Source organism: Toxorhynchites rutilus, chromosome 1 (genome assembly GCF_029784135.1).
Source record: "Toxorhynchites rutilus septentrionalis strain SRP chromosome 1, ASM2978413v1, whole genome shotgun sequence".
In the NCBI taxonomy this organism is placed as follows: Eukaryota; Metazoa; Arthropoda; class Insecta; order Diptera; family Culicidae; genus Toxorhynchites; species Toxorhynchites rutilus.
In genome coordinates, this window is record NC_073744.1 from 16,913,702 (window position 1) to 16,939,997 (window position 26,296).

The window sequence follows — 26,296 nt, forward strand, 5'->3', positions numbered from 1 at the left end:
TTTGCAGCACATCTTGACTTGCGAATCATATACTCAAAGCCGGAGCTTGCCTGAAACCGATGTCGTAAACGGCTAAGAAATTATCTTGAATGTTTATATAAACATATTCAGTTAAAATCATGCATTGGTTGCACGAAAAGAACTTATAAGACGTGGTTGAACGGAAACCGCGCTATATGAGTACCGCGTTATAGGAGTGCTGTCGCAATTTCATCACCGCGTTATATGGAAACCGCGTTCTCAGAGTACCGCGTTATAGGAGGGTTGACTGTAGTAAATAGCGCGCAAAATAGCGTGCAGTTTGGGCACAACATTGCACGCTATTATATACGTGTGAGTAATTTTCGTGTACGGTACAAAACAATCTAGCTCACCTGTAGTGTATGTCAAACCACGTTGAAATCAAACATCGATACATACACCCAGAAAATGGGTTACTAAAAAAAGCTACCAAATCTTTGCTAATGTAAACATTAGTAAAATGTACATTTCGGTTCGATAAGATCGAGAGCGGAGGCTCTGGTCGAATGGTGCACCATTTCACTGGGGAAAACGTGTCAATGGGCGCTTGAACGTACAAAGTTCACATTGGAAACAATATTGGGAAATAGTTTGCTTGATTACATAAACAAAAAGCACGATGCGACGAGAATAAAGCATAAAAACACTCGAGGTCCCTTATTCACGTTTGACAAGAATCTCAACTCTTCACTGTCAAACATGGTGGAGAAAAAAACATGTCCCAACACGTTTCAAGTTTTCTTGTTCTGCTTCTATTTTGGTTTCAATTTGATGTGCACTGTTTCACGGCTGGACAAATATTTACTTCTTCTCCTACTGGACCGCTTTGCCAGTTGACAGGAGAATCACAAAAGGTGGAGGGGATGAATTTGCGATCCAATGTTTCTCTTCTCTTCAGGGACTGAACATACATACTTTCTGTAAATATTACTTACTGTATGTAAAATAAATGTCTGAAGCAATACATATCCCTACCAACGATTGGTACATTTCACTACGCGGTATCGGTAACTTTGACGATTGTCATTGCTGGCAACCGTGAAGGAAATGTAAACAAAACATTATTAACACAAGCTGATAATTGAGTTTTTTTATCCCATTTATTTATTTATCAGGCTCATTAGTTTTTTATCTGTAACAGAGCCGGGTTTTTATCGTGTACATGTACATATGTTTATGCTTCTATAAATTGTAAATTACACAGTAGAAGTAGTAGCCATTTAGGCGTTAGGTTTTTCTCTTCCATTACATTATGGTAAATTACACTGTAGTAGCCATTTAGGCGTAAGGGTATTCTATCTGTTCTTCCATTGTTCAGCAGACCGGACAGCGGAGACAGTTGATATTGATCATTGTTGGGTTATTTATAGAACAGCAGCCCGATGTTTCTTGCAGAGCAGAGCAGTTGTATGGATAAATCGATCTTTGTTCCACCGTGGATCGATCTCCATAGCTGATGATGGTTGCATGGACGTAGTTATTCTATAACAACACAAAGATGGTCAATTGAGGGTCCTGAGTTTGAACTCACGATCGATCGCTTAGTAAGCGAACACGTAACCAAGTGGCTACGAAGACCCCCATTAATTGAGTTGAGCGGAACTACTTTTCCATATTGATTTTTCCACAGAAGAAGATCGAATTAATCCAGATGCTGGACAGGTGAGTGACGTTCTTGAAAATCAATTCAATTTATGTTCTTCAATCAGCATCGACACATATTGAAGAGCCAAACAATGATCCGTGCAAGAGAATGCGAAGACTTCAATTCAATAATGTGGCATCTGGGTACTTCGAGGCACAAAAACGAACCCCGCTGATTTCTAATTTCACCGCTATGCTGTCGGATTTGGTCAAGGGCAACTTCATAAACGATTTGCTGATGATTGCAATCGGTGGTTCGATCAATTGGATATTTTCGGAATCGTCAAGACGAAGGACGCTGGTACTGGGAGTGAATAATGGTGAGAATTGTCCATCGTCTATCAAAAGTGAGGCGCTGCAATAGCCATGTTACGAATTAATATGCAATGTAATGTTGTTAATATTGCATTTTAGATAGTTCAATAAATGACTAAAACTGCACATAATAGTTCAATAGTTTCATAAATAAAGGTTGGGTTAACATAATATGTTTAGAGTACATGTTAAACCAACGTTGGACCGACGGCTTATATTGGGTTATACTGGCCGGTTTGACATTTGTTTACCAATGTTATCGCGTAATATGTACGAATAATTCGTATTGCAAAGATTGACTAATCATTGGTAATATTTACCAAAAAATTCGTCATATATACCAATTTTTCCTAAGAGTGTGCATATGTGATACATGAGTGAGAGAATCGAATTCATTTTGAGGGGAGCCACTTTAAAATGCAATGAAGTCCATTTGACGGGGAAGAATGAATTGAGATAGTCGAGTCGTAGAGTGAGATAGCAACTAAAAGCCCGAATGATTGTTGAGTCGTGATGACGGAGAAACTGCGTGAAGAAGCCAAAAGTCATTTCTAACTGAATAAGACGGGGAATTTCTTCATAGTCCGTTGAGTATGACTATGCCGAGCCCTGGTAAATAGGCCATTTTATTATGTTTGTCCTGTTATTCCGTCATGCTCATGAAATTTTATGAATTTGCTTATAATTTCCAACAACTTTTCCAAATATATCATTATAGTAAAAATATATGTTTAGGAGTTACGTCGAAAAACCTTTGAAGACATGTGGTTTAATACAAAGCTATTAAAAAATCTTTTTTTTTATCTCAATACAAACTTTTAACATATTATTCGTGTTGCACAATCAAAACACGAATAGTTTCCAAAGTAGAATTAGAATTCCAACACCACAAATATAAATTATCACAGATTTGATGTTCGAAATTTTGCTGTCGTTAAGAATCTCGATCATGCCATTGTCAAAGTTTGAAAAATCAGATCAATGGTAGTAGAATTTGTTGTTGTAACTCTTGTGTGATCAAGTAACTCTTCGTTTGGATCCGGTGGCTTGGGTGATTGCTTTCAACTCAGCGGATTTTGTGTGCTCCGTCCAATCAATGTTGAAATTGCCTGGTTCTATATTACCGTCGTGACAACGTAACCATACTTTATCTTCATTTGTATCAATCTGACGCGGTATCACCTTCATTCACGATCTGCGGATAGTGAATTTTGTGTCACTCTCACATCTGTCCCTTACAGTACCCGACATCTTCGAAGGTGAAAAATGAAGACAGACTCTACTCTCCGCAGCTTCGCTTCGACTAGAACTGCTCCGTCAGTCGCTGCCAACAAAAAGAGACTGGAATAGAAAATGAATTGACTAGCGTTGACTAGCGAGGATGACTCGTGAACTAGTCCAGTCAGTGGTTATTTTAACTGACGCGACTAATGAATACAAATCTGCCTCTTCATTCAACTGACTTCAATCCACACTTCCGTTTACCCCTGACACTAATTTTATACCCGCGTACGCAATCTTATTTTTACGTCCATATAAAGAGGAACAAAAACATGATTTCTGATGCATAAAAGAAGTTACCCCATCAATAGACGGTTTATTGTCTACCCATCGTGAATTCAAACCAACGAACTTAGACATTTTTCAAGTATGCTATAAAGGTGCTCGGGTTAGTGTTAGTAAATAGCGTGCAAAATAGCGCACACACACTGCACGCTGTTTTATACGTTTGAGTAATTTTCGTGTACGATACAAAATAATCTAGCTCACCTGTAGCGTATGTCAAACCACGTTGAACTCGAACATCGATGCATGCACACGTACATGGGAGAGAGAGAAAGAGAGGAACGAATTGGTTTTGGTCGGAAGAAGTGACAAATGAGCCCAAAGCACCCAAAAAATTTACACGAAATCTCCACCAGCAAACAAATCCAAAAAAAAAATCAGTTTGCTTAATATTTCGTATAATGCTTTAGAATGCATCGAAACAACCTATATCGAAATTTTCAGATGTTAACAAAATCGAGGGGTTGTATCCGAGACACGACCGTTTAGGACGAAAAACTACGTAATCTTTTGTTTTTAAAATTTGTTGGTTTATTATTTCGGATATTCTTTGCGAATCCGTCGAAATTTCATAAATAATTCTTTAGTAAAAAAAATCCGGGGACTCTGAAAGGATTTAATGGTTTGCGTGGTTTTGTAGAATCATTTCGAGAAGCAACGATTCTTTCTTGCTTTTGCGATTGACCGTTTATGAAAAATGGCTTCTCGACTCTCGGTCAAAACCGTCAACAAAGCTAGAAGCTTGTTGCATCAGAACAGAGTCGATGCGCACGGAACCAAATACGAATGGCAACTAGAAGTGCCAAAGGTGTACTATTCACATGTAAAGGAAATGAACAAGTTCTAAGTATCACGCAACGGAAACAAGCAACACACACAAAGCCAAACACTGATGGCTAGAAGCGACCTATAATCATTTGCACTCTTCTCTTTTTTTGCCTGCTTTGCCATGGCTCGGATGGCTGTGTTAAATGCAATGCCAGGTGCACTTCAAGTGAAATATTCGCTAACGTCCTAAGTCAAAAAACTTGTTTGCAGTGGGCCGAAGCTGCTGGAAGCCATGACGTGGTACACCTTTCATTATTTCCCACGTGATCAGTGCACAGATTTTCATTTTACCCCCCATATGTTCAGTTAGACGAAGTCCTACATCAAAAATGAAAACGCGGATAAAAACGCACAAATAATCTCACAAACAAAGATTTCGTTTGAACACTTTGTCTCGAAAATGAATGACAACAACTTGCTTGATTAAAATTGTCCAAATTGAATTTTTTTTTTCTTTATTTGATGTACAAGCTGAAAAGTTAACAAAAACTGTGGCCAGCTATTCATAAAGTGAATTCAGTTGTAATGCACGTATCTTAACCTAACCAAAATATAAATTATAAACTCACTTTGCTGTCCTTATATTTGATTGTTTATTATATACGCTTTCAAATTTTGTTTGAGTATTATAATATTTGTTTCTTCTTTGAGATTTGATGGAAGTGCATTGAAGTTCGTAATTCCGGTATAAAACACATTTCTAATGGCTAATGCAGTGCGAGGTCTATTGATGAAAAATCTATCTCGATTTCTTGTCAAATGTGAGTGTATTTCTGTGTATGGGATTAAGTTTATATTGCTTTGAATGTTCGCATGTTTTACTTTGTAAATTACAAATATTATGCTAAATTTATACAAATGATTTAATGATAAATGGGTTGCCGTATACAACGCATCTGTAGGATACAAATTAGGTAGGCGTTTTATAGTTTTTATAACTCTGTTCTGCAGTACTTTCAATATGTTAAGGTGTGTCTCAGCAGCAGAGCCCCAGAGACAAACTAAATATGATAAGTGCGGTAGAATATAAGCATTGTATAACTTCCAACAGTTTTGCAAACCTAGACATTTTCGAACCTTTTTTATGGCGAAAATGTATGGTACAATTTTTTGTTTGACTTTTTTAATATGTCTATGCCATTTTAATCTGTTGCCAATTACTAAGCCCAGGTTTCAACTTGTTTCATAAACTTGTTTTATTTGTACATTAATAATTGACAAAGTTAATGTAGGCGTAACGTTGGTCATACTAAATACCATAAAATTCGACTTATCAGCATTCACTGACATTCTATTAGCAGAGAACCATTGGTGCATCAAATTCCAATCATGCTGCATCATTTCATTCAATACACTCAAGGTTTTTGCACGATATTTGATGACAGTGTCATCTGCATAACATCGCAAGATTCCGTTGAGAAGCAATTTTAGAAGATCATTAACGAATATGTTGAAGAGTATTGGTCCCAATATGAATCCTTGTGGGACACCTGTGCAAATGAACATAGGATCACTCAAAGCGTTGGGTACGTAACATATTTGTTTCCGACATGAACGATACGATTTTAGAATATTGGAAGCTGAATTGCATACACCGTAATATTTGAGCTTTTCTATTAATATGTTGTGAGGGATGCAGTCAAATGCTTTCCTGAGATCTATAAAGACGCATGCTACAAATTCACCTTTATATAAACCTTCAATGACAAAATTAATTAGTTCCAGTGTTGCCGATTCATTAAAAACAAACGAAGTCAGAGTCACGTAAATGTTTACACCTGCGATTTGAAAATATTCGATAAAAAGTGGAAGGAAGAGATGCCAGATGAAAAAAAAAGTCTGTAAAAACATGTGAATGTCTGTAAAAAATGTGGAAAAGTCTGTAAAAGTGTGCAGATCTATAGAAATGTCTTTTAATGTTAATAACTTTCGAACCACTTAACCGATTCAGATGATCGACATATCAAATTGAAGCCAATGAGCTTTAATTGAAAAACATTGAACTTGCAGAGAATATGGATCCTAGTTTCGTAATTATTGATTGTAGTCGTTTTTTAATGTTTTCATGGCTTTTTGGACTAGGGGGTGCTATATTTTTTAATATTTTTTCTTGAAAGCTGAGATTTTTTTTTCATAAAATATCTCGATATCAGAGATGTAATTTTTTTCGTTTTTGAAATACACTCATACCTCGCTACACGGCCGATCTTTATACGGCTTTTCATTATAACGGCCCTCTTCAATTAAGGCATGTTTTCGATATGCGGCCTAAAATGTTTCGCTATAACGGCAAAAAAACAATTTTCGACGTCGATATACAACTGATTTTTTATACGGCTTTTAGCTTTGCGGCCAAGTTTCATGGAGCGTATCTAGGCCGTAAAGCGAGGTATGGGTGTATGATTTTTCAAAACTAATCGATGGTTCGAAAAACAATTTTTCCCCATTTTTCCCACTACAAAAAGTCATAACTTTTGAACTATTGGACCAATTCATATCATCGACATATCAAATTGAAGCTTACGAGTTATTTTTCTTTTATATTATATTACAAATATTACTTTTGCGAAAAAAAATTGAAATTTGTTTTTGTAATTATTGATTGAGTTAGTTTTTCATAGTTTTCTCGGTTAAAGACAGGAGCGCTATATTTTTGTATATTTCTTATGGAAAGCTGAGGATTATTTACTTAACATATCTCGATATCAGAGATGCTATAATTATCGTTTTTAAACTATAATTTTGTAAATTTAACATGTTTTAAGTCTTCGTTTAATATTCCTATGTGACTGACTAAACTAGTCCTATGCGACTAGAATCCAATCTTCCCGCAAGTGTGATATTTTTTCAAATTTTGCTTATTGGCTTCAATTTAATATATCGATCATCTAAATCGGTTCAGTAATTCAAATGTTATTTTTTTGCAGAAAGTTATATTTGGACAAAGGGGGAAAATGATTTTTCAAATCATATCTGAAAAACGAAAAAATGGCATCTCTGATATCGAGATATGTTATGTAAAAAATACTAGCTTTCAAGAAAAAATATAAAAAAATATTGCGCCCTCTAGTCCAAAGTCATTAAAAAAAATAAAAAACGACTACAATCAATAATGACCAAAATAAAATTATTTTTTTCGCAAGTTAAGTATTTTTTAATGAAAGGCTAGGTCATTAGTTTCAATTTTATATGTCGATTATCTAAATCGGTTCAGTGATTCAAAAGTTATTAATATTTGTCTTTTTTTTTTGTCATTTTTGGGAAAAAGCGGAAAAAATGATTTTTCGGGCCACCCTAAAATGGGAATGGGCACCCTACAGAAAAAATAAAAAATACGGGTCTAATGTTTTGCGATAAAAACAAAATTACCACTTTTGACGAAAATCTGAGAACCACTATATGCTAATTGTAAAATAAAAAATAACTTATGTGTTGTAAGTGTGTTTAAATGTTTCAACGATCTACACATACATACATACACATACATACGCGTTGTTAATTTTTATAAAGATCAGTATTTCTTCGTTGATATGTTGGACTTGCTTGCGGTCTTGTCGTTGGTGAAATTTATTAGAAAATGCAGTGTATATTTTCCATCCGCCATGAAAGGCTATACAAGCTTTAGATCACCACACGGCCATGAACCATGTCTGTGGTAACAATATCGAACAGTAACCCATATTTCGTCATAAGCAGACCCGAAAGGAAATGTAAGTTGTTGAAAATAGAATAAAAATTGTTATTCTATGTTGTTTAAATACTTAGAAGACATAGTCCTGCACCTAACTTAACTATGTTTCTATAAATCTCCTTGAATTTCAGCAAAACAATCTTATCCAGAACAGAACATAATTATCAGAGACAATTTTCGTTCAAGATTTTTCCCTACCTGCAGAGGAAGCAATTTTTCATTAATTGTGAATAATCATATCCCCTCTGTCGTCTGCAATGATGTCAGGGCAAAAGTATTTATGTGTAGGAGCTCCAAACTTCATACACGACAGATGGGCCAACCAGAAAGTCTGCCGGGTCGCAGGTTGAGTATCGCTGGTCTAACGTCATGTGTATTGATATAAACTAAATATAATAACTTTTCCGCATTTAGTTGAAATGTAAATACATAGTAGTTATAAAATAGGTTTAAGAATTGAGTGTGATGAGTGTGAGTGTGAGTGTGATCATTCCCAACATATCCTTATATCCCATCCTATTCCTGATAAAAATATGTCACCCTCCTAAACTCGAGTCTACCGCGAGTAATCGGTTTTCTACCTTATTAACAATAGAATTAAGGAAAATTGTTCATAGATATATAGATATAGTTAATATGTTTAGTTAAGAATTCAGCTCCTTTAAACTTATGTAACTGTGCCTGTAAAAATAAACGAATTAATAAAAAATAAAAAACTTTTCTGTATTAAAACTATGGAAAAATGTCATATGGTGAGTCAAATGTTTTTGATGTGATGAATAGAGCCTCTTATTTTTCAAAAACCTGTGAAATATTGTTATATCCAAAAAGTCTACAACAAAAATAAAAAGTGTTTTACAGATATGTCTGTAAATTTACAAACATATTTGTAAATCTGGCATCTCTGGTGGTCTGAGAATTTATTGCAAGAAATCGCTTGAAAGCATGCATTAATTTGCTTGAAAATGAAGTGAATTAAGTCCGCACCACTTAGGTTTGAACCAAGTACATGGTTCTGGAAGAGATAGTCCTTCAACTGTTGATTCAGTACTTTCTCTGGTATTTTGGAAAGCGCTGGTAGAACTGATATTGGACGATAGTTCACTTTATCTAGTTTGCTTCCAGTTTTATACGAAGGTACTACCTTAGCAAGTTTCAAAGTATCATCAAATGTTGCTAATCTTATCAGACTATTTACAAGTTCAGTTGTTTTCGAAATCATTAAGGTTTTACATTTTTGCAAAAACTTGGCAGATATTTTATCTAAACCACTGGCGGCGCTTGAATTCAGATCTTTTATTATATTCGATATGGTACTCTCCTGGACATATGAAAATTCAAATAAAGGGTGTGTCACATCAAATTGCATCACGGAAAAAACGCTGTAGAAATTTAATTTTTAGGAATTATATCTTCAGCTTTGGTTTTATAATCAGATAAGAGTGTATAGATCACGTTGGCCATGCTTCACTGTCAATTTTTCGTAAATTTGGAAAAATGTCGTCGAACGAAAAAGAGCGTCGTGAATTAATCCTGTGCACTCATTTCGAGAATCCGGAGTTGTCACATCGGGACATCGGTAAGATGCTGGGAATCGTCCAATCCACGGTCAGCAGAGTATGTCGCCAATAAGCTGAATTTGTCAAGTTCATTCGTCCAGCGGACCAAGCAGCGGGAGGGCCTGCGTACATACAAGGTTCAGAAGGCTCCTAACCGCGACGAAAGGCAAAACATGGTGGGGAAGACGCGAGCCCGGAAGCTGTACACCGAAAAGCTGACGAAGCCGCATTGCCTGGTAATGGACGACGAAACCTACGTCAAAGCGGACTTTCGTCAGCTGCCGGGCCTGTTGTTCTTCTCCGCAGAGGACAAATTCAGCGTTCCGGAGGAGATTCGCAAGCAGAAACTATCCAAGTTTTCCAAAAAGTACATGGTGAGGCAAGCGATCTGCTCTTGCGGAAAGCGGAGCGCCCCCTTCGTGATGACCGGCACGGTAAACGGGCAAGTTTACCTTAAGGAGTGCCTACAGAAGCGCTTACTACCACTATTGAAGCAGCACGAGGGCCCGACCATCTTCTGGCCGGATCTCGCTTCGTGCCACTATTCAAAGGACGTGTTGGAGTGGTACGAAGCCAACGGGGTCACCATCGTGCCAAAGGAAAGGAACCCGCCCAACGCGCCGGAGCTTCGCCCAATAGAGAAATATTGGGCGATTATGAAGCAGGCCCTCCGGAAGAACCCAAAAGTTGTCAAATCGGAGGCGGACTTCAAGAGAAAATGGATTTCTGTTCATAAAAAACTACAACCTGACGTTGTACAGAACCTTATGGACGGGGTAAAGAGGAAGGTGCGAGCATACGGGCTTGGGCTCGAAGTATGATTAAAAAGAAAATGCCAAAAGTTTAATGTTTAATGTTTAATGTTTAATAGTTTTTATTTTACTGTCTAAAATTTTCAAAAGGATCGGTCTACTGGGCGAATTTCTACAGCGTTTCTTCCGTGATGCAATTTGATGTGACACACCCTTTATTGTATCTATTCTTCGTGGCATGTAATCGCGAAAATCATTTTCTGTATCGTTTGTAGAAGCATGTTTACCAACATTGATGAAATAGTCGTAGAAACAATCAGCAGTTGATTTATCATCAAGTAACACAATTCCATTCTCATGGATAGACAATTTTTGAAAAGTTACGTCAGAATTTTTTTGAACAAACAGAACTTCTTTCAGCAAATCCCATTTTTCGTTTTATTCCTAAGTGTATTTCTCTCAACGATATATTTTTTGTATAATTCAGTTCTTAACTGAATGTTAATTGGAGTTTGTTTATATAATTTGAACAATTTGTTTTTATTTTCAATTTCAATTATTAGCGTTGGATTGATGTACGGTTTCCGAATCTTGAACGATTTCGCATTTCTTGAACGGTTTCGCATTTCTTGTTTATTTCCATTGACAATGTGAGTAAGAATAGTTTGCAAAAATGAATGATTGAGGAAACTATCGTATGCAATATATATTTTCGTTTTCACCCTTTCTGTTCTTGGAGGAGTAATTTTAATAGACAGAATAAGAGTTCTATGATCTGATAGGTGGCTTTCCGTATCTTTGACTGTAAGCTGTAGTTTATGTTTGAATTGATTCGTAATAAAATGATGTATACTACTACAACAATCGTATTGGACAAGCGAGTTGCATGGATTGGATTCATACTATTCAAGAGTAAAAATCCTAAGCTTTGCAATCTACAACGATAGTTTTGGACAAGTTCATTTGAGTCGTCTAGTATGCTCAAATTGAAGTCACCGCATATGTACAAAAAATCATGATTTGAAATTATTCGTTCAGACATACCCAGGAAAGGATCGACATTTCTTCCAGGGTTGTAGACCCTCATTAGTTTGATTCCGAAGTCGAGTAATTCAATCATTGGAAAATTATTGACTTCACAGTTATGCTTCATGATCAGTTGGCTTCTTAGACGAAAAGCACGAATACAGATACACCTCCACCTCGATATTCTCTACAACTATGATATGATGTATAATCATCAATGTTACAAATATCACCTTTATGTAACCATGTTTCAGAGAAAACAATAACATGAATAGTTTGTTTCATGTCGCATATCATTTGTGTCAATTCATCCATTTCATTTCGGCAACTTCTTTTGTTCAGGTGAAGAATATTAAAATTCGAGTTGGACAGCTCAGTTCATCAGTATTATATACAATGTCAATTTCATTTAATAAACTAGGATAATAATCCATCAATAATTACAATAATAATATTTTTTCAGAGGTATCAAAGATATGATAATTTTAGTTCGATCCATTTAGATCACGTATTTTCATGATAAAAACCCGTAAGAAGAATTAAGTGCGATTCACATACAACATACACGTCACGTTCACGTCCCGTCACGTCACGATACGTCAATGATTCTACCATGCAATTCTCATGAAAACATTCACATACACCAGCAACGTAACGACCCGTCAGCATACGTTCAACGAAAACGACCGGCAGGGTTTGTAGAAAAGAATAATTGACAGAGACGGACGGCTCGTTTGGTTTTTGTCTGGGTTTTGTGTCTCGGCTTTTGTTTTGATTTGGTTGTACAGTAATTTACATCTACATCGACATTAAGCTAATTGAACAGATCTGTGATGCAACACGTTTAATTAGAAATTTTTACCTCTAGTTGGACATTTTTGTAAACATTGAGTTCGGGGCCCAAATTATGGCCCCACATTGAAAGTCGCCACCAGTCGCAAATGTCCAATTACTGGTCAAAACCTACTCCAATGCGACACTGAGTGGTGCCTCAGCATATCGCTTTATAAGTAACTTACTGTACTTTTTATGCCAACATATCTCTTAGCTCCAAATTTCGGAGTGAAAATCATTCGCGACTAGTTGAAAGAATTATTCCATTTATTATTATTGTTGCATAAGGGTCGGACTACGGGGTTTAAGCATTTAAATAGTTGAATTCAATGATTCTCATTGAATTTTTCAAAATTTAGAACTGAATCTAGGCATGCTGATTTGAAAGAGGGCATTGCAATTTAAAATTGTTGTAGGTGGCGACACCATGAATAAAATTAAATAAATCATTCGTTTGGCATTTGACGTGACGGTGCTGGTGGAAGCATTGACTGCATGTGTGAATTGGTGGAGACGTTGACGGAACGTAGACGTTCTTCTCCGTAACGTGCTATGTGAATCGCACATTAGAAGAAAAAAACTATCTGTCATTCAGCTGGCTCCTCTCTCTCAGGTTATAACGAGGGTACGTTATATCGAAGTTTCCCCGTACTATGGAACTCATTTTCGTGGATAACCCGCACCGCGGATCATCGAGATAATCGAGATCATCGAGATCATCGGATAATCGAGGTTTTACTGTTTTACTGTAATATTTACAAATGGTCACATAGTCGGATCATAAGTGTATCTTTCGTCATCACATTTAGTTAAAAGTAATTTGTTTTTCTTCCCGAACAACAAATAGGATGAATCACGTGAGTAGTTCTTGTTTACATTTCGTCCGTTGGCGCGAAAGGCTCATTACAACAAGCAATGAGGATAATTGGTTCCCAGGAAAAACGACGAGGAGCTGAGGAGAGCCACAACAACAAACCTTGATACAAACGGAACCACTATACATATGTAGTGAGTGGTGGTGAGTTTTTTCCTTCTGCTTTCCGAACCTGGCATCCATATCGCGTGACACACAGAGGCACCACACCTTCCAGTGCTAACCGCCGCGGTTTTTAACGCGACCGCAGCTTTGCCTATTTAAAAGAACCGACACACATATAATGCTGTCCCCCATTACCCAGGATTTTCTCTATCCCCGCGTTCCAATCGTGAGAAAGGAAGGAGATTAGCTGCGTAATTAGGTTAGTTATGCAAGCGCATAGCGGATGGGTACTTACCTTTCTGCGGCCACAACAAAGCATCCTCCGCGTACGCGAGTGTCCAGTAGCAGTCGTTTTCAGCCGTGCAAACTTCCTCCACTGCATTAGTCTTCGTCGGGCGCGGGTAACTACTAGCTTTGGACTGTTGCTAGCAGAGACTCGGCCGTGCTATGACGCGCCGTAACCCGTAGCCGCGGTCCGCTGTGGAAGATTCGCTGCCGTCCCTGTTGATAAGAATATTCGGCAACACCTTGCCTCTTGCTGCTGCTGCTGCTGCTGCTGCTGCTGCTCCTCCTCCGAAACTTTACCACAAACGATATTCATTGACAGCCGCTGCTGCTCTCGTTAAGGTGACATTTGATATTGCACTCGGACTCACACATTTTTGCTGATCGCAGTTCGGGTTCCTTGAGAACATGTTTTACCCTATCTTCACTTCACTCACTGAATCACTTCCACCATTGATGGCACAGTTTCACGTATTCTCAAAAAAATTTCCTTGCTGCCGCTATTGTTGTCTTAACCTCAAATCATCCTCATTTTTTTGGTGACACTACTTTCTCCATTCGGGCAAATATCTACGAGAAAAAATATTCTTTATTTTCGACCAGTTTCCTAACCCATCCTTTACAACTTGTTACATAAACTTTTACTGGCACATCCGCCAGGAAAAATAAAACTGAAAAAGGCCAACCAACCATCAGAGCAGCAACAGCCTGAAAAGGTTCACCACAATTCAGAAGAAGACTTTGGCATATTTTTAAAAAGGACGACCACAAAACAACGACCGTCACCGCTCGAGGAGCATCGAAATCAAAGTAGTCTGTGCTGCCGCTGTTGCTGACATTCCATTAGCGTCAAGCAAAATTTATCAATTCAACGCGATAAAGCAGGAGCGCCCCCGTCCGATCCGATTACCTTTTTTTTCCGGGAGCCTTGAAAGAGCACTCGTCGCGTAATTGCGTGGAGTGGATGGGAAAAATATGAAAGAAAAACTTGTAGCGTAGTGTTGCGCTCTGCGTTAGCGTTGAAACCACACCGTAAACTGCATTAAGCATGAGCGATTGTACTATGAAAGTCTTATCTGCTGCCCCCTATGCGTATGTCACAATTTCCTAGTTTATGGTGGGGAATGCACATTAATGGATTCCCCAGCCCTCGGACTGAGCTACACGCCATTATTGCAGCTGAAGCTCGCTCTCACCCGTACACACGTGACTTCTTCCATCCTTATCAACGGGGACTCTCCCCAAACGCTCCCTGATGCTTGCGCTCTCTCTCTCTCTCTTTGCGTGTGGAGAGCTTTTACGCGCCTGCATCTGCGTGTGATAAATTACGGTTTTCCCTGCTATCCCTGGCATAGATTCACATGCCGACACACACTACCAAGCAACCGTGTTGGGACAGAGGAGAAATAGAGAGAGCGAAATAGAATGAGAGAGTGCCGAGAGAGTCCCATGCGTAAAAGTGACAAGTGGGGTAAGATTTAGTATTCACCAGGAAAACGCACATTTGCCCATTTTCCGATGGAAAGAATAATGTGGAGAGATTTTCTCAGTTACGCGTATGCGTCACACTTCCTGTGTCCGTGTGTGATAATGCATGTGTGTGTGTATATGTGGGGCGCAAAATCGCCTTCCGTCATCGACCTCTGGCTGCGAGTGTATGCGAGTAAATCGTTCATGCCTCTTCGTCTTCGCTCGTGAGTCCACCTTCGGCTTTTCACTGCTATTTGCCCCACGAACGGGGAAAGCGATCGATATTCACTTTTTCAGACAACTTTGCTCCGTCTAAGAATCTTTTGAATTTACTATTTTCTGTCGTTTTTAATCAATGAAGCACTCTTTTGTCCTGGTCAACGACATCCTTTCGTTATCGATAACAACAGTTTAACACCTAAGCATCACTGCACGGCAACCAATCATCACCAAGCGATTTTTCATCCATCAACTACACGAGAAAATTCATCAAAATGTCCTTACGAGCCCGATTAGTATCCTCCTGGTGAGAAATCCCTCTCAAATCGCTGTGTTCCAATGGAAAAACTCTTGCCGAAATCAGCAATATCAATCTCACCGTCACAGGAAAATGTCCCCATTGTGATCAATCAAATTCACTCTCGGCGGCAGCATATAAACCAACTGTATTCCCCGAAACTGTGCAACTGAACTTTTAAATCGGACACCCACTAAAATCGAAACTATCTCGCGCTCATCTCACACAGCACTGCTGGCATCCTTCAGGATCTCGGGGACTGATCTCTCTTCTCTGGCCTGCTTCTACACCTCTCTACTGTCTTGGAAGGAAAACTTCCTCCTCGCGCGCGCCTTCGGCCTTAAACCCAAGTGTCACACATAAAGTAATCCCACCGCAGCACCAACAAACCGTCCCGTCCCGTCCCGTCGCTGTTGTATCTCGCGTTTGTTCTTCCACGGACCTTCCGTCGGTCCGAAGCACAGGAAGCAATGGAAATAAATACGGTACATAAAATATTAAACCGAAGCAATTTTCACACTCACTTAAGAGCTGGAGCATTATTTTTGACCACGAAGGAGAAAAAAAACCAAAGCCGTGAGAGCAAGAGAGAGAGAGAGAGAAAGCTACGGCCTGAACGCGAGCTTCCAAAATGGCTGCTGCAGCTGTCATGTGTTGAGTTTTTCCAACCACCCACGGCTTACAGAGACAAGGCTAGTTCTTTAGCGAGTAAACCTTTTTTTGATGACGTCATCCGAATTGTCAGTGTAAACAGTCGTCAGTTGTATTTTGTTCTCCGACTTACGCGTAAATGTTTCTGAAATGAAAAATCGAAAATGGTTCAATGCGCTGTGAGCGGATGTATAAATTATGAAAATGACATTATCGTGCCAAAAAAGAGATTATTTTGCTTTTCTAAAAACCGAGAATTATGTTCCTTGTGGATAAATGTTTTATCAAATTATTCATGGTGTTAAATATAATCAACTATATTATCAACGCACAAACTTACAAAGCACGAAAAATAAAAAATAAGAACACATTGTTTACTTCAACGACTCAGATGACGTCACTAAAAAATGACTGATCCGGAGTAGCTAGCCTTGTCTCTGTAAGCCGTGCCAACCACCCAACTGTCAAACAGTGCACAGAGGAGAAATTGCACACTATGTGCTTGTGTTGTGGTGAATAAACGCCGCCGCCACTCTCAACCGAAGCTTTCCACATGAAACGAAGAAATCAACCCCAACCCCAACCCTCACTGAAAACGGAAGATGCAAATGTGAAGATATTCTACTCGGGGTTGCCTCTCTTCTCTCTCTGTTCCTCCTTGCGGCATCAACCACGAAGTTATTCACAAGCGCCACACAAGGAAAATCTAATAAAAACTCCAACAAGGAGCCGGATTAAAAGCTCTTCCATTCTCTTGATTTAGCCTTAATCCCACTTGATTTCTTTCGAAAGTAAACAGAAATATTTCCAGTGCTCCCGTGCGTCCTTATTCGCCTCCACCACTTCTCGGGCCTTTTTCTTCACCGAATTTTTTTTTCACAGTATCCTTTCGCTTCTGAAATTAGAAATTAATCAACGCAGCGTATTAACCTCATCTCACTCGAAGAACAATTGCAATATTCATTGAACTACAAACTTTGCAGCCCAAATGCAATGATTTCGACCCCGTGTGCACAAAAAACCGCGTATTGGAGCGCGCGGCGAAGGACACGTCCGACAGCGGCTGTCGCTACGCTACGATTGAGTTTCGCGGCCCCCCGCTCGAATCCGTCCTGCCCCGAGATTTGTTCTTCCCGTTCACGAAAGCTTCGCGCTCGGTGGACTTTTTTTTCTTCGGGTGCGCGGGGGAGACAAACAAGGAACACCAATTGATCAAAGTTTTAATCGTGACATCGGGATGGCAGTCAAAGGCGGGAGAATACGCACAGTGAGAAAGACTTCGATTGAAAGGAATTCAGTAAATGGCCTCAAGTTATCCGGATAAAAATGAGACAAAATCCGAATTTTCACTCAAATTTCTCGGATTCAAGTATTCTTTCCACGCTGAAAAGGTTAGAAAATCATCATTTTACAATGTGGTATGTATATTATGAAGAATTGCTTGGAATAATCCAGCAAACATTAAATCGCATAACAAGCGTATACATAACATCATATCGTCCCCATATTGCTGCAACTAGGTAACTCGAAAATCAAAGTTTTGAGAAAAATGACTTTGAATATTCGACCTTGTTTCAAGAACATGGACTGGCATCCAAGAAAGCTTGAATATGGTATTTTTTTTCCCAGTTCCGGTCACTGAAACTTTGCTTATTCCTAGCCAGATCCATAGATCCATAGTTACCTAGTTGTAGCATGCAAAACAAGCCTGATTTTTTGGAGCTATTGTCCTGAGATAGCCCTTTTAGGGGTATTTTAATGAAATTCCTCGAGTTAAAAATTAATGTATTTATCAATATGGCTGTTTTGTAGATTTATTGACCTGTTCAAAAGTCGAATCACATATTAAAAGCTTTCATTGTTTTCATTAACCTCATCTTCGTCATTAACTGTATTGTTGTGTGACAGATTAAAATAAAAAGGTTTATGTGGTATTCTAGATTTAGAGTGTAATTGGTATGACAGCACGAGCGTGTTGATTATTACATTTAGAGAGAAATGGATTTCGGTTTTTGAACAATTGATAGTGTTGTGTGTTGTTGATTGTGGGAATATCACATTGGCGATCCTGCCATACTAGATTCGTTGGATAGGAGAATGATTTTATTCAAATTCTCAGATTGGTAAGTGATAAAAAAGAGAAACGATAAATAATAATTTTGTTTCTAGTTTGGACGGGGAAACAGATGAAAACAATGAGTTAGAAATCGAGGTGGAATAGTAGAAGAAGTATATCAGTATTGGTAAGCAAAATGTGATGGCGTCATTGTGAATATGGAAGAAACAGACACAAGTATTGACGTTGCGATATGAAAGGTGGTTATGGCAGTGCATGCGATATCGCTCGTTACTCCACTATCTCCATTACCTTCATTTCCAGTGTTTCGAAATGAAACTGACGAGAAGGGATGCCAGAAAAATGATTTTACTGAGATCAAAACAGTTGAGTCGGGTCAAGCCCAAGGCCAACTTTTTCTAAAAGTTTTGAGTAAAGTATAGCTCTAGGCCGAAACAGTTAGGTTGGGTTAAGCCCAATGCCAACTTAGGCAGAAAATTTATACATCGAGTTTCGGTTACAGTTGAGTCGGGTCAAACCCAAGGCCAACTTGTACTAAAAGTTTTGAGTCGAGTATAGCTCTAGGCCAAAACAGTTGAGTCGGGTTGAGCCCAAGACCAACTTGTACAGAAAAATTATACATCGTGTTTCGGTTACAGTTGAGTCGGGTCAAGCCCAAGGCCAACTTGTACTAAGAACAAATAAATAAAATAAAACAATCAAAATTTATTGAATGGACCTCAAGGAACAGTTGAGTCGGGTCAAGCCCAAGGCCAACTTGTTTACAACAAAACAGCTGAGTCAGGTAATGCACAATAGCAGCATATACAAGTGAATGGATAAAAGAAATGAACAAACATTAAAAATAAATTAATTGAAATATTTATATAATTACAGAAAACAGCCACACTGCCGCTCATGAAATGAAACAAAAGAAAATAAGCAGCGTTGACGTTCAACCTAATTTCAAAATTGCTTGCACTGAAACCAGTCGCAGTTTGCGAACGCGAATATTTACAATATTTAATGTTAATTTTATGTAAATATGAGCGGATTTTGGCGGGTGAGTGATATTTCGTCTTCGGGGGAATCAAGTGAAGAACTGGAAAGTGTTGAGAATGGAGAAAGGCCAGGAATCACTTTAGTGGAGATCGGTATATTGCGTAGAGTTTAGGAAGAAACAAAAGTGATAGAGCTTAAGCATGGAAAATCGGCATCAAAAGTGCTATCGGGTTCGTGGCGGTTCAAGCCTTTTTAAGAGAATTCGCCCCTCAATGTACACAGAGCGGAATCAGAGCAACGTAAGGAAGAATTTATTCAAACGCTGATCAGATGTTCTGCATGGGAGATCGCGACGAAACTTTAAGATGAGCGATATAGTTAAGAATGATTTGGAACGGATTTCGGCGAATGGTAACAACTTTTATTATATTCGGATAGAAGTTAACGAGAGAAATCAAGAAATCAATAATTTAAAAAAAACATGCGAGCGAAGTTTTTTTTTTCTCTAAATTTACCCTAATTTTTACTCAAACAGCGCGGGAGGAAGTTCCTGAATCAACATAAAGATATCGCAGTCATTTTGACAACACATGAATCACTAACAAAGGATCCTAAGAAGTTCTGTTCGTCTGAAGGTGCATTACCAGTTAACGGAGAATCAATCACGAAGCGCCTTGACACGTAGCAGATCAGAAAACCCCAGAGATTCTTTAATACGATCGATCAAGTTGATGAATGAATAAGGTTTCTTGTACAGTGTTTTCTGGTATCGTTATTTTGTGGTATTCTAGATTTAGAGTTGGTATGACAGCACGAGCGTGATGATTATTACATTTATAGAGAAATGGATGTCGGTTTTTGAACAATTGATAGTGTTGTGTGTTGTTGATTGTGGGAACATCACAGTTTACAGCACTCTTTAAGAGTTGGTGGTTTCAAGGTGAAGAGAGACTTAAGGTCGATATATTTTGCTGTTGAGATAGGGATTGGTGAGCGGTAAGGCTGCTGTAGTGACTTCTGCAATTCTCTTTTGTTCCGCTTATTGAAATCAATGGAACGAAAATCTTCTCCTCATACGATATTGAATGTATTTTTATACGGCTCAAATTCCTAGGAACGAAAATTAATGTAGATCGAACGAATAACAGACGAGCTTATCGTTTGATGATGTGACTAAATATAAACAACTACATTCCGATTTTCTTGTCTAACTTTATCCTTTTGAGCCAAGAGATGGTCGTGTTCATCCTTCAACTCATTATCAGCATTATCATAGAAGTTACAAATTCGGCATTGATCTTTCTTGGAGCTGTGAAACCCCAGATAGAAATTTTCATTGAAAATTTAGCGGTAGGGGAGCCGCGGGTAAGACGGACAGTGGCGGTATAATGGACAGGTGGTTGATTTGTATAGTTGCATTATGAATTTCAAATTTCTGTTGATGGGAACCCCTTCTACATGCTATTCTAGAATATTTAAGCCATCCTATGGCAATGAATACTGATCAAAAGTGGAATAGGGAAACAAAAACAGAAAATCGAACATGATTCCGCGTGTGGATGTAATTTTTGCGGATTCGATATTAAGCATTTTGAGTGGTTTAATTCCAAAATTGAATTCGCCGATGGTTATATTTCGGTTTGTGAGTTGACAGAAGAGTGAAAAGTAAATTCATTCGTAAGTGGTAAATTTAAATTATTGAAATTATTGCACTGGTGGGGTTGAAATAGACTGTCACATCCATAATCACATCCAATGCATGATGGAAAGTGAAGGAAAGAATATTGAACCCTTTTTTATTTTTATTTTTTATCCAAAATATATATTTTTATTAATGCTCATATGGCGTCAGCATATTCTCTCTCAGTTATTGGACGCACAAGCACTGAGAGATGGTGAAATTATTCCTCTTGCGAGTGATAAACTTCTACGCTTCGTAGATTATGAACCTGTCCATATTCCCCCCACTACATGTCCATTATTCCCACACCGATAAAAATGTTCTACTTTTCGGCTTGTTTTAATTTCAGTAAAAAAAACATAGAAAAACACATTTTTATAAAACATTTGGCCAGTTATTTCCAAAACCAGTATATTGAACTGTAAGAAACTGCTTTTAAATTTTTGAAAACATGAGTTTTTAAAGATACAATTGAAGTTTTCCTTAACACGTTCGTCTTACCCCCATCTCCCCTATATGGAAGCAGTAACTTTCTGTTCTCCTATTTTGTCGCAATACTCGCAATACAGACGGTACATTAGGGTTATGTTTAGAGAAGGATGAAGATATTTGCGGTATGATTTCTCTCGGCGATATGAGCAGATATGTAGCACTGATAAAATAATAAAATTGAAATTATTTTCCGAGTTACCTAGTCTTAGCACACAACATCATTGTTGTAAACTGAGATATCTAGTTTTGATAGTTATAAATATCTATTTCATTTATTGTCAAAATTCAACCATTTTTTGATATGTTATAAAGCTTAACGAGATGAATATTTTGATATATTTAACTCAAAATCGACAAATTTTGAGTTACCTAGTTCTAACATTAAGGGGACGATACCCAGCAAACATTAAATCGTATAATTTTGCACGTGCCAAGTCTTTCAAGAAATCCGAATAAATCATAATCGCATTTTTTTTCCTTTATTGATTTAATTAGGCTCAAGTGGATAAAGAGCCACCATCAAGCAATACATTTTAAAACTATTTGAATATATTATAACTACATAATTATTAACTTAAGTTTAATTAGCTAATACTACAGTGCAATATAAAAAAAATATAATTTATTCCTTCGTTGCCTCGTCGGTATTGTCCTTGTCTTGAACAGTGCCTGTGGTGGGTCGTAACAAATAATCGCATATAATATCAATCAAAGTACAGGGAAACTTCGATATAACGTACCCTCGTTATAACATACCCTCGATATAACGTCACTCGATATAACGTACATTTTACCTCGATATAACGTACACCTTTGCAAAGTGTAAAGGAAAATTTTTTTCAATATTTTTTTTCTGATAGAACAATGAATTATCTGTATTGTGATGCTAAAACAAGTTTTGTACCTTCAATCAATCTCGAAATACAGCTGGTTTGGTGATTCCAGATTCTAAATGAATCAAGCTTTAATCAACAGTACGAAGGGAAACATCATGAGAAAGGCTGGCTTCGTCTTCTGATTGAAGTTATTAATTAACTTGACTAAAACAGCAACTCAATAATGTATTATAGACTACGTTTGTGAGTACTTTATTATGCTTCGATACAATTCGATACAACGTACAATTTTGAAAGTGAAATGTACGTTATATCGAAGTTTATCTGTATGTATCGTGTATATTTGAAATCGCATGAAATGTAAAAACTCGATTTTATATACCATTATCAAATTAAGTCGCAATCCGGTATAGTAAACATCAATTTTATGATGTACATTGTCGTAAAATATAATTAATCCGCACCATATGCGTATATTACGCTGATGCAGTTTGTGTGTCGTATAAGCGTATAATTTAAATCGATTTAGTACTGTAGTAAATCGTGTTGCATGCTGAAGAAAATCATGAAACAGTAAATCATATTAGATCCTAATAAAGAACATATTACATCATATTGAAATGTCAATGAAATGCTGATGCAATCGAAAGTTTCAACCGCTGTTGAATTAAATTTCAGATAGCCGCGCGAGATAGCTGGTGGATGATAATCCAGACGATTGGAGTTCGAACCCACATCGAAGCAGTTTTCACTAAACATTAATCTGTGCCATTTTAAACATTCATATTCCACGCCCAACACAAGTCAATCAAACAATTACTATTTCTACAAACATAAAAAAATGGCGATTCGTGCGGCTATAATAAACATTTAACGAAAATTATTTTGCGCCATTTGTTTTTTTTCTATGTCTGTAATAACTCATATATGAGTATGGCAAAAGTCGTATTTGGTGCTTTGACAATTCATGAATATATTCATATTAGATCGCAATTCAATTCCAACATAATCGCTATTATAGCCGGTCAAAGTTGCATATTCATCCAAACAAATTCGGTAAGCATTTGCCATGTATGTATATGGCCTCCACTTTTGCATGTATATGCCAGTTAGGCGCATTATATGCCAACCAAATTTTAGGGCATATGATGTTATATATACGTTTGTTATGCGATTTAATGTTTGCTGGGAATTGAGCTTGATGTTGTTTTTTTTTAATCTGGGAACAAACAATAAGTTTTTTCGAGTTTTCCGAAAGATTATGCATAAGCACTTCGTTTTATGAAGAAAAGTGAAAATTTCCAAGATGTAACATGGGACAACTATGCGTAGAACGTCAGTATAAATGTTGTTACACTGAAGAGTATATCCTAAAGAATATCGAGGTTCTCATAATTCAATTATTTATAACATTGATCTTCAATAAATTTAGTTTTTAAAATGAAGCGTTCGGAATATGAGTCAAAACGTTATAGGAATATTTTGTTTTATGGTGAAAATTAAACAGCAAATACGGTTAAAAAAGACCAGAGCTGCAAGATCGCATAACAAAAAAAAAATGTCCAAGACACTTCCGCATTGGGAATAATTCGAGCTTTTTTTTTCGCAGTCCGGTCAAGCTGTGCTCTAGGGATGACGGATGAAATTATCAAAATAAAGTAAGTCAAACATAGAAATTATAAAATAAACATTGATACTAGAAATGAAACGGATATCCGGCCTTTCCGGCCAATATTTCCACTCAGCCGGTATCGGGTATTGTAGAAAACCAACAATTTATCATTAACACAACATAAATCATAACAAAATAGCTCATTAGCATAGCATAGCAAAATCATTTATCCTCAATTAAAAATAAGGTTTGATTACTGAAATGCCAGACTTTTTTTTAAATCAAATTAATGTTTACTCATAACATTCACATATGAACTCTACTCAAAATTACTTAGTGGTAAATTATGATGAATAAATAATAAATTTTCAGAAGTTAATGATGACAAACGATTACGCTTTGCTTCGTACACCAGGCCAACTTCAGAGAACAATCTTCGCTGTAATACTACTGCAATGAACTGAAAGATAAACCCTAACAATCCTTGCCCTTGATTGACTGCTTAGATTTTAATGACCACCAAATGTATGGATCGTGATTGCGATCGATTCTAAATGTTTTCACATTTCGTCGATTTCGTTAGCAACGGGATCTTTTTCCTGGACGCGACGCTAACTATTACTTTCATTTGCCACTTCGCTGAAACAGTCCCAAAAGGCGTGTGGTGAGTTCCGTGTATAAGGTTTCATTCAGTTTCGTCTCTTTTGTTTCATTTACAGGTCTTGAAGAAGACGATGAGCTGTTACCCTCAGAAGATTTGTCGCAAGATATTTTATATACTCCAAAAATATTGCCAGCAAAACTGTTTACCTTCCAAGAACTCCTAAAAAGACTGACTTGATCCTAAGAAGGTGGCAATTAAGTAATTTTAATCTTCTCCTAAGTAATTGAATCCTTATCAGAAAAAATCCTGTTGAAGATTCCTTGCAGAAAACTTAATACTCTATTGAAGGATATCCATTTGAAACAGAAAATTTATTCATAGGGCCCTATCCCAGAAAACGAGACGAGCAATTCGTCTCGTCTCGTCTTGGCTTCAGTCACTGTCGAGACGAGCAAAATATCCCATTCCAGTACACGAGTTTCATTGAAATGTTTTACTTGGTAGACCGGAGAGACTTCTGTCACCTTTTCTCGGTATGATCAGTGATGTCAGATGAGAAGACATGTTTTTGTTTTGAGAAAAGCATCAAACAGTTTTAAAATTGATCAATCGATACTCTTTTCTCAGTGCCAAAATATATAACAAAAAAAAACATAACAAAAAGGAATAAGTTTCATATATCTTTTGGTTTCATTGATATTTTTCCTCGAGCATATGGATTCATCACTCAGACGTTTTGTTATTATGGATTTATTGTTTGTTCACCTTATGAATGATTTATCAAGAAAAGTTTTATCTCTCTCTCTCTCTCTCTCTCTCTCTCTCTATATATATATATATATATATATATATATATATATATATAAGTTATCAGCGAAGCCGACCCAATCCAACGGCTGAAGACGTTACAACAACAACAAGAAGAACTAGCAACAACGTTATCATCATTGGTTAGCACTACGACGTAGCAACCGACAAAATCCCACGGCCATCAGCGAGAACTGCAACAACAGCATACCTGCACATAGCACATGAATTGCAACGCTAACAGTCACCTGAACCGAACACCTTCCTGCGAAGTCCGACGACGCGACAGCCCAAACGTAATGGAATTTGCTGATATAGGGAAATAGAGTCAGGGACTTAAGCTTTGCTTGAATGTTTATTGGAAGGAATAAATCAGTCTGTTTTAGTCGTTACTAGTGATCGGTCATAAATTGTGTTTGTTTTTTAAAAACTTATCCATTATCCACTGATATGTAACTGGCGCAGTCGGCGCGGATCAGTGTCAAGGTTGTAAAGTGTCGCGAGTGACTCCGGGAAGAAACCATCCTTGATGGCATATCAAGGATCTGTGAAGAATACTCTTAGTGATTCATCCGGTACCCGATTTTGGCGGCTTACCAAAATAATTGAGTGCAACTCGGCGGCCGCCTTGCAACGATCCGGCGCTTCCACCATTCACTCAGGACGTCACTTCAGAAGAAGATCAAGACGCAATTGTAGAGAGGGTCCACGAACGCGCACACAGAGGAGCGAACGAGAACAATGAGGTCATTCGAAAGGAGTTCTACTTTCCAAGGATCAAGCAGAAGGTACAGAGGTTCATTAACCTCTGTGAAACGTGCTTGGAGAAAAATGTTGTACATACTGATGTTTCTCGCAGTAACCACCGCACATCACTTAGCAATCGAAAATCTACATGATAACCCCTTGTTATTGATCAAGGAAAAGGAATGTAAAATACAAATAGGAACTATCAAAGTTATACACCCCATAAATATGACGATAATCGAGAACATGATAGAAACATTAACCAGCATTACTTATAAAAGACTAGAAATTACCAATCCGCTTACTCATATTGTAAAATCA

At 37.6% G+C, this 26,296-nt stretch overlaps 1 protein-coding gene and 1 long non-coding RNA gene across 9 annotated transcripts in view; one reads left to right on the forward strand and one right to left on the reverse strand.

Moving 5' to 3' along the window:
- The window catches only part of LOC129763504 (rho GTPase-activating protein 100F), a 166,363-nt gene extending 149,154 nt beyond the window's left edge, over positions 1–17,209 (reverse strand). For 3 of the 8 annotated variants that reach the window (XM_055762637.1, XM_055762631.1, XM_055762639.1), the window contains exons 1-2: positions 15,569–15,706; positions 13,511–14,070 (exon numbers count right to left, since the gene is read on the reverse strand). In XM_055762637.1, coding sequence (XP_055618612.1) covers positions 13,511–13,597 — 87 coding nt within the window. In that variant the 5' untranslated portion in view covers positions 13,598–14,070; positions 15,569–15,706. The other 5 variants (XM_055762632.1, XM_055762635.1, XM_055762633.1 and 2 more) reach the window with 5 other exon arrangements.
- A 957-nt stretch (positions 17,210–18,166) lies between these two features.
- LOC129763506 (uncharacterized) lies at positions 18,167–25,628 on the forward strand. The gene is made up of 3 exons (XR_008740949.1): positions 18,167–18,261; positions 23,815–23,863; positions 25,289–25,628. It is a non-coding gene; the product is annotated as an uncharacterized LOC129763506 (long non-coding RNA).
- Positions 25,629–26,296: the final 668 nt, after the last annotated feature.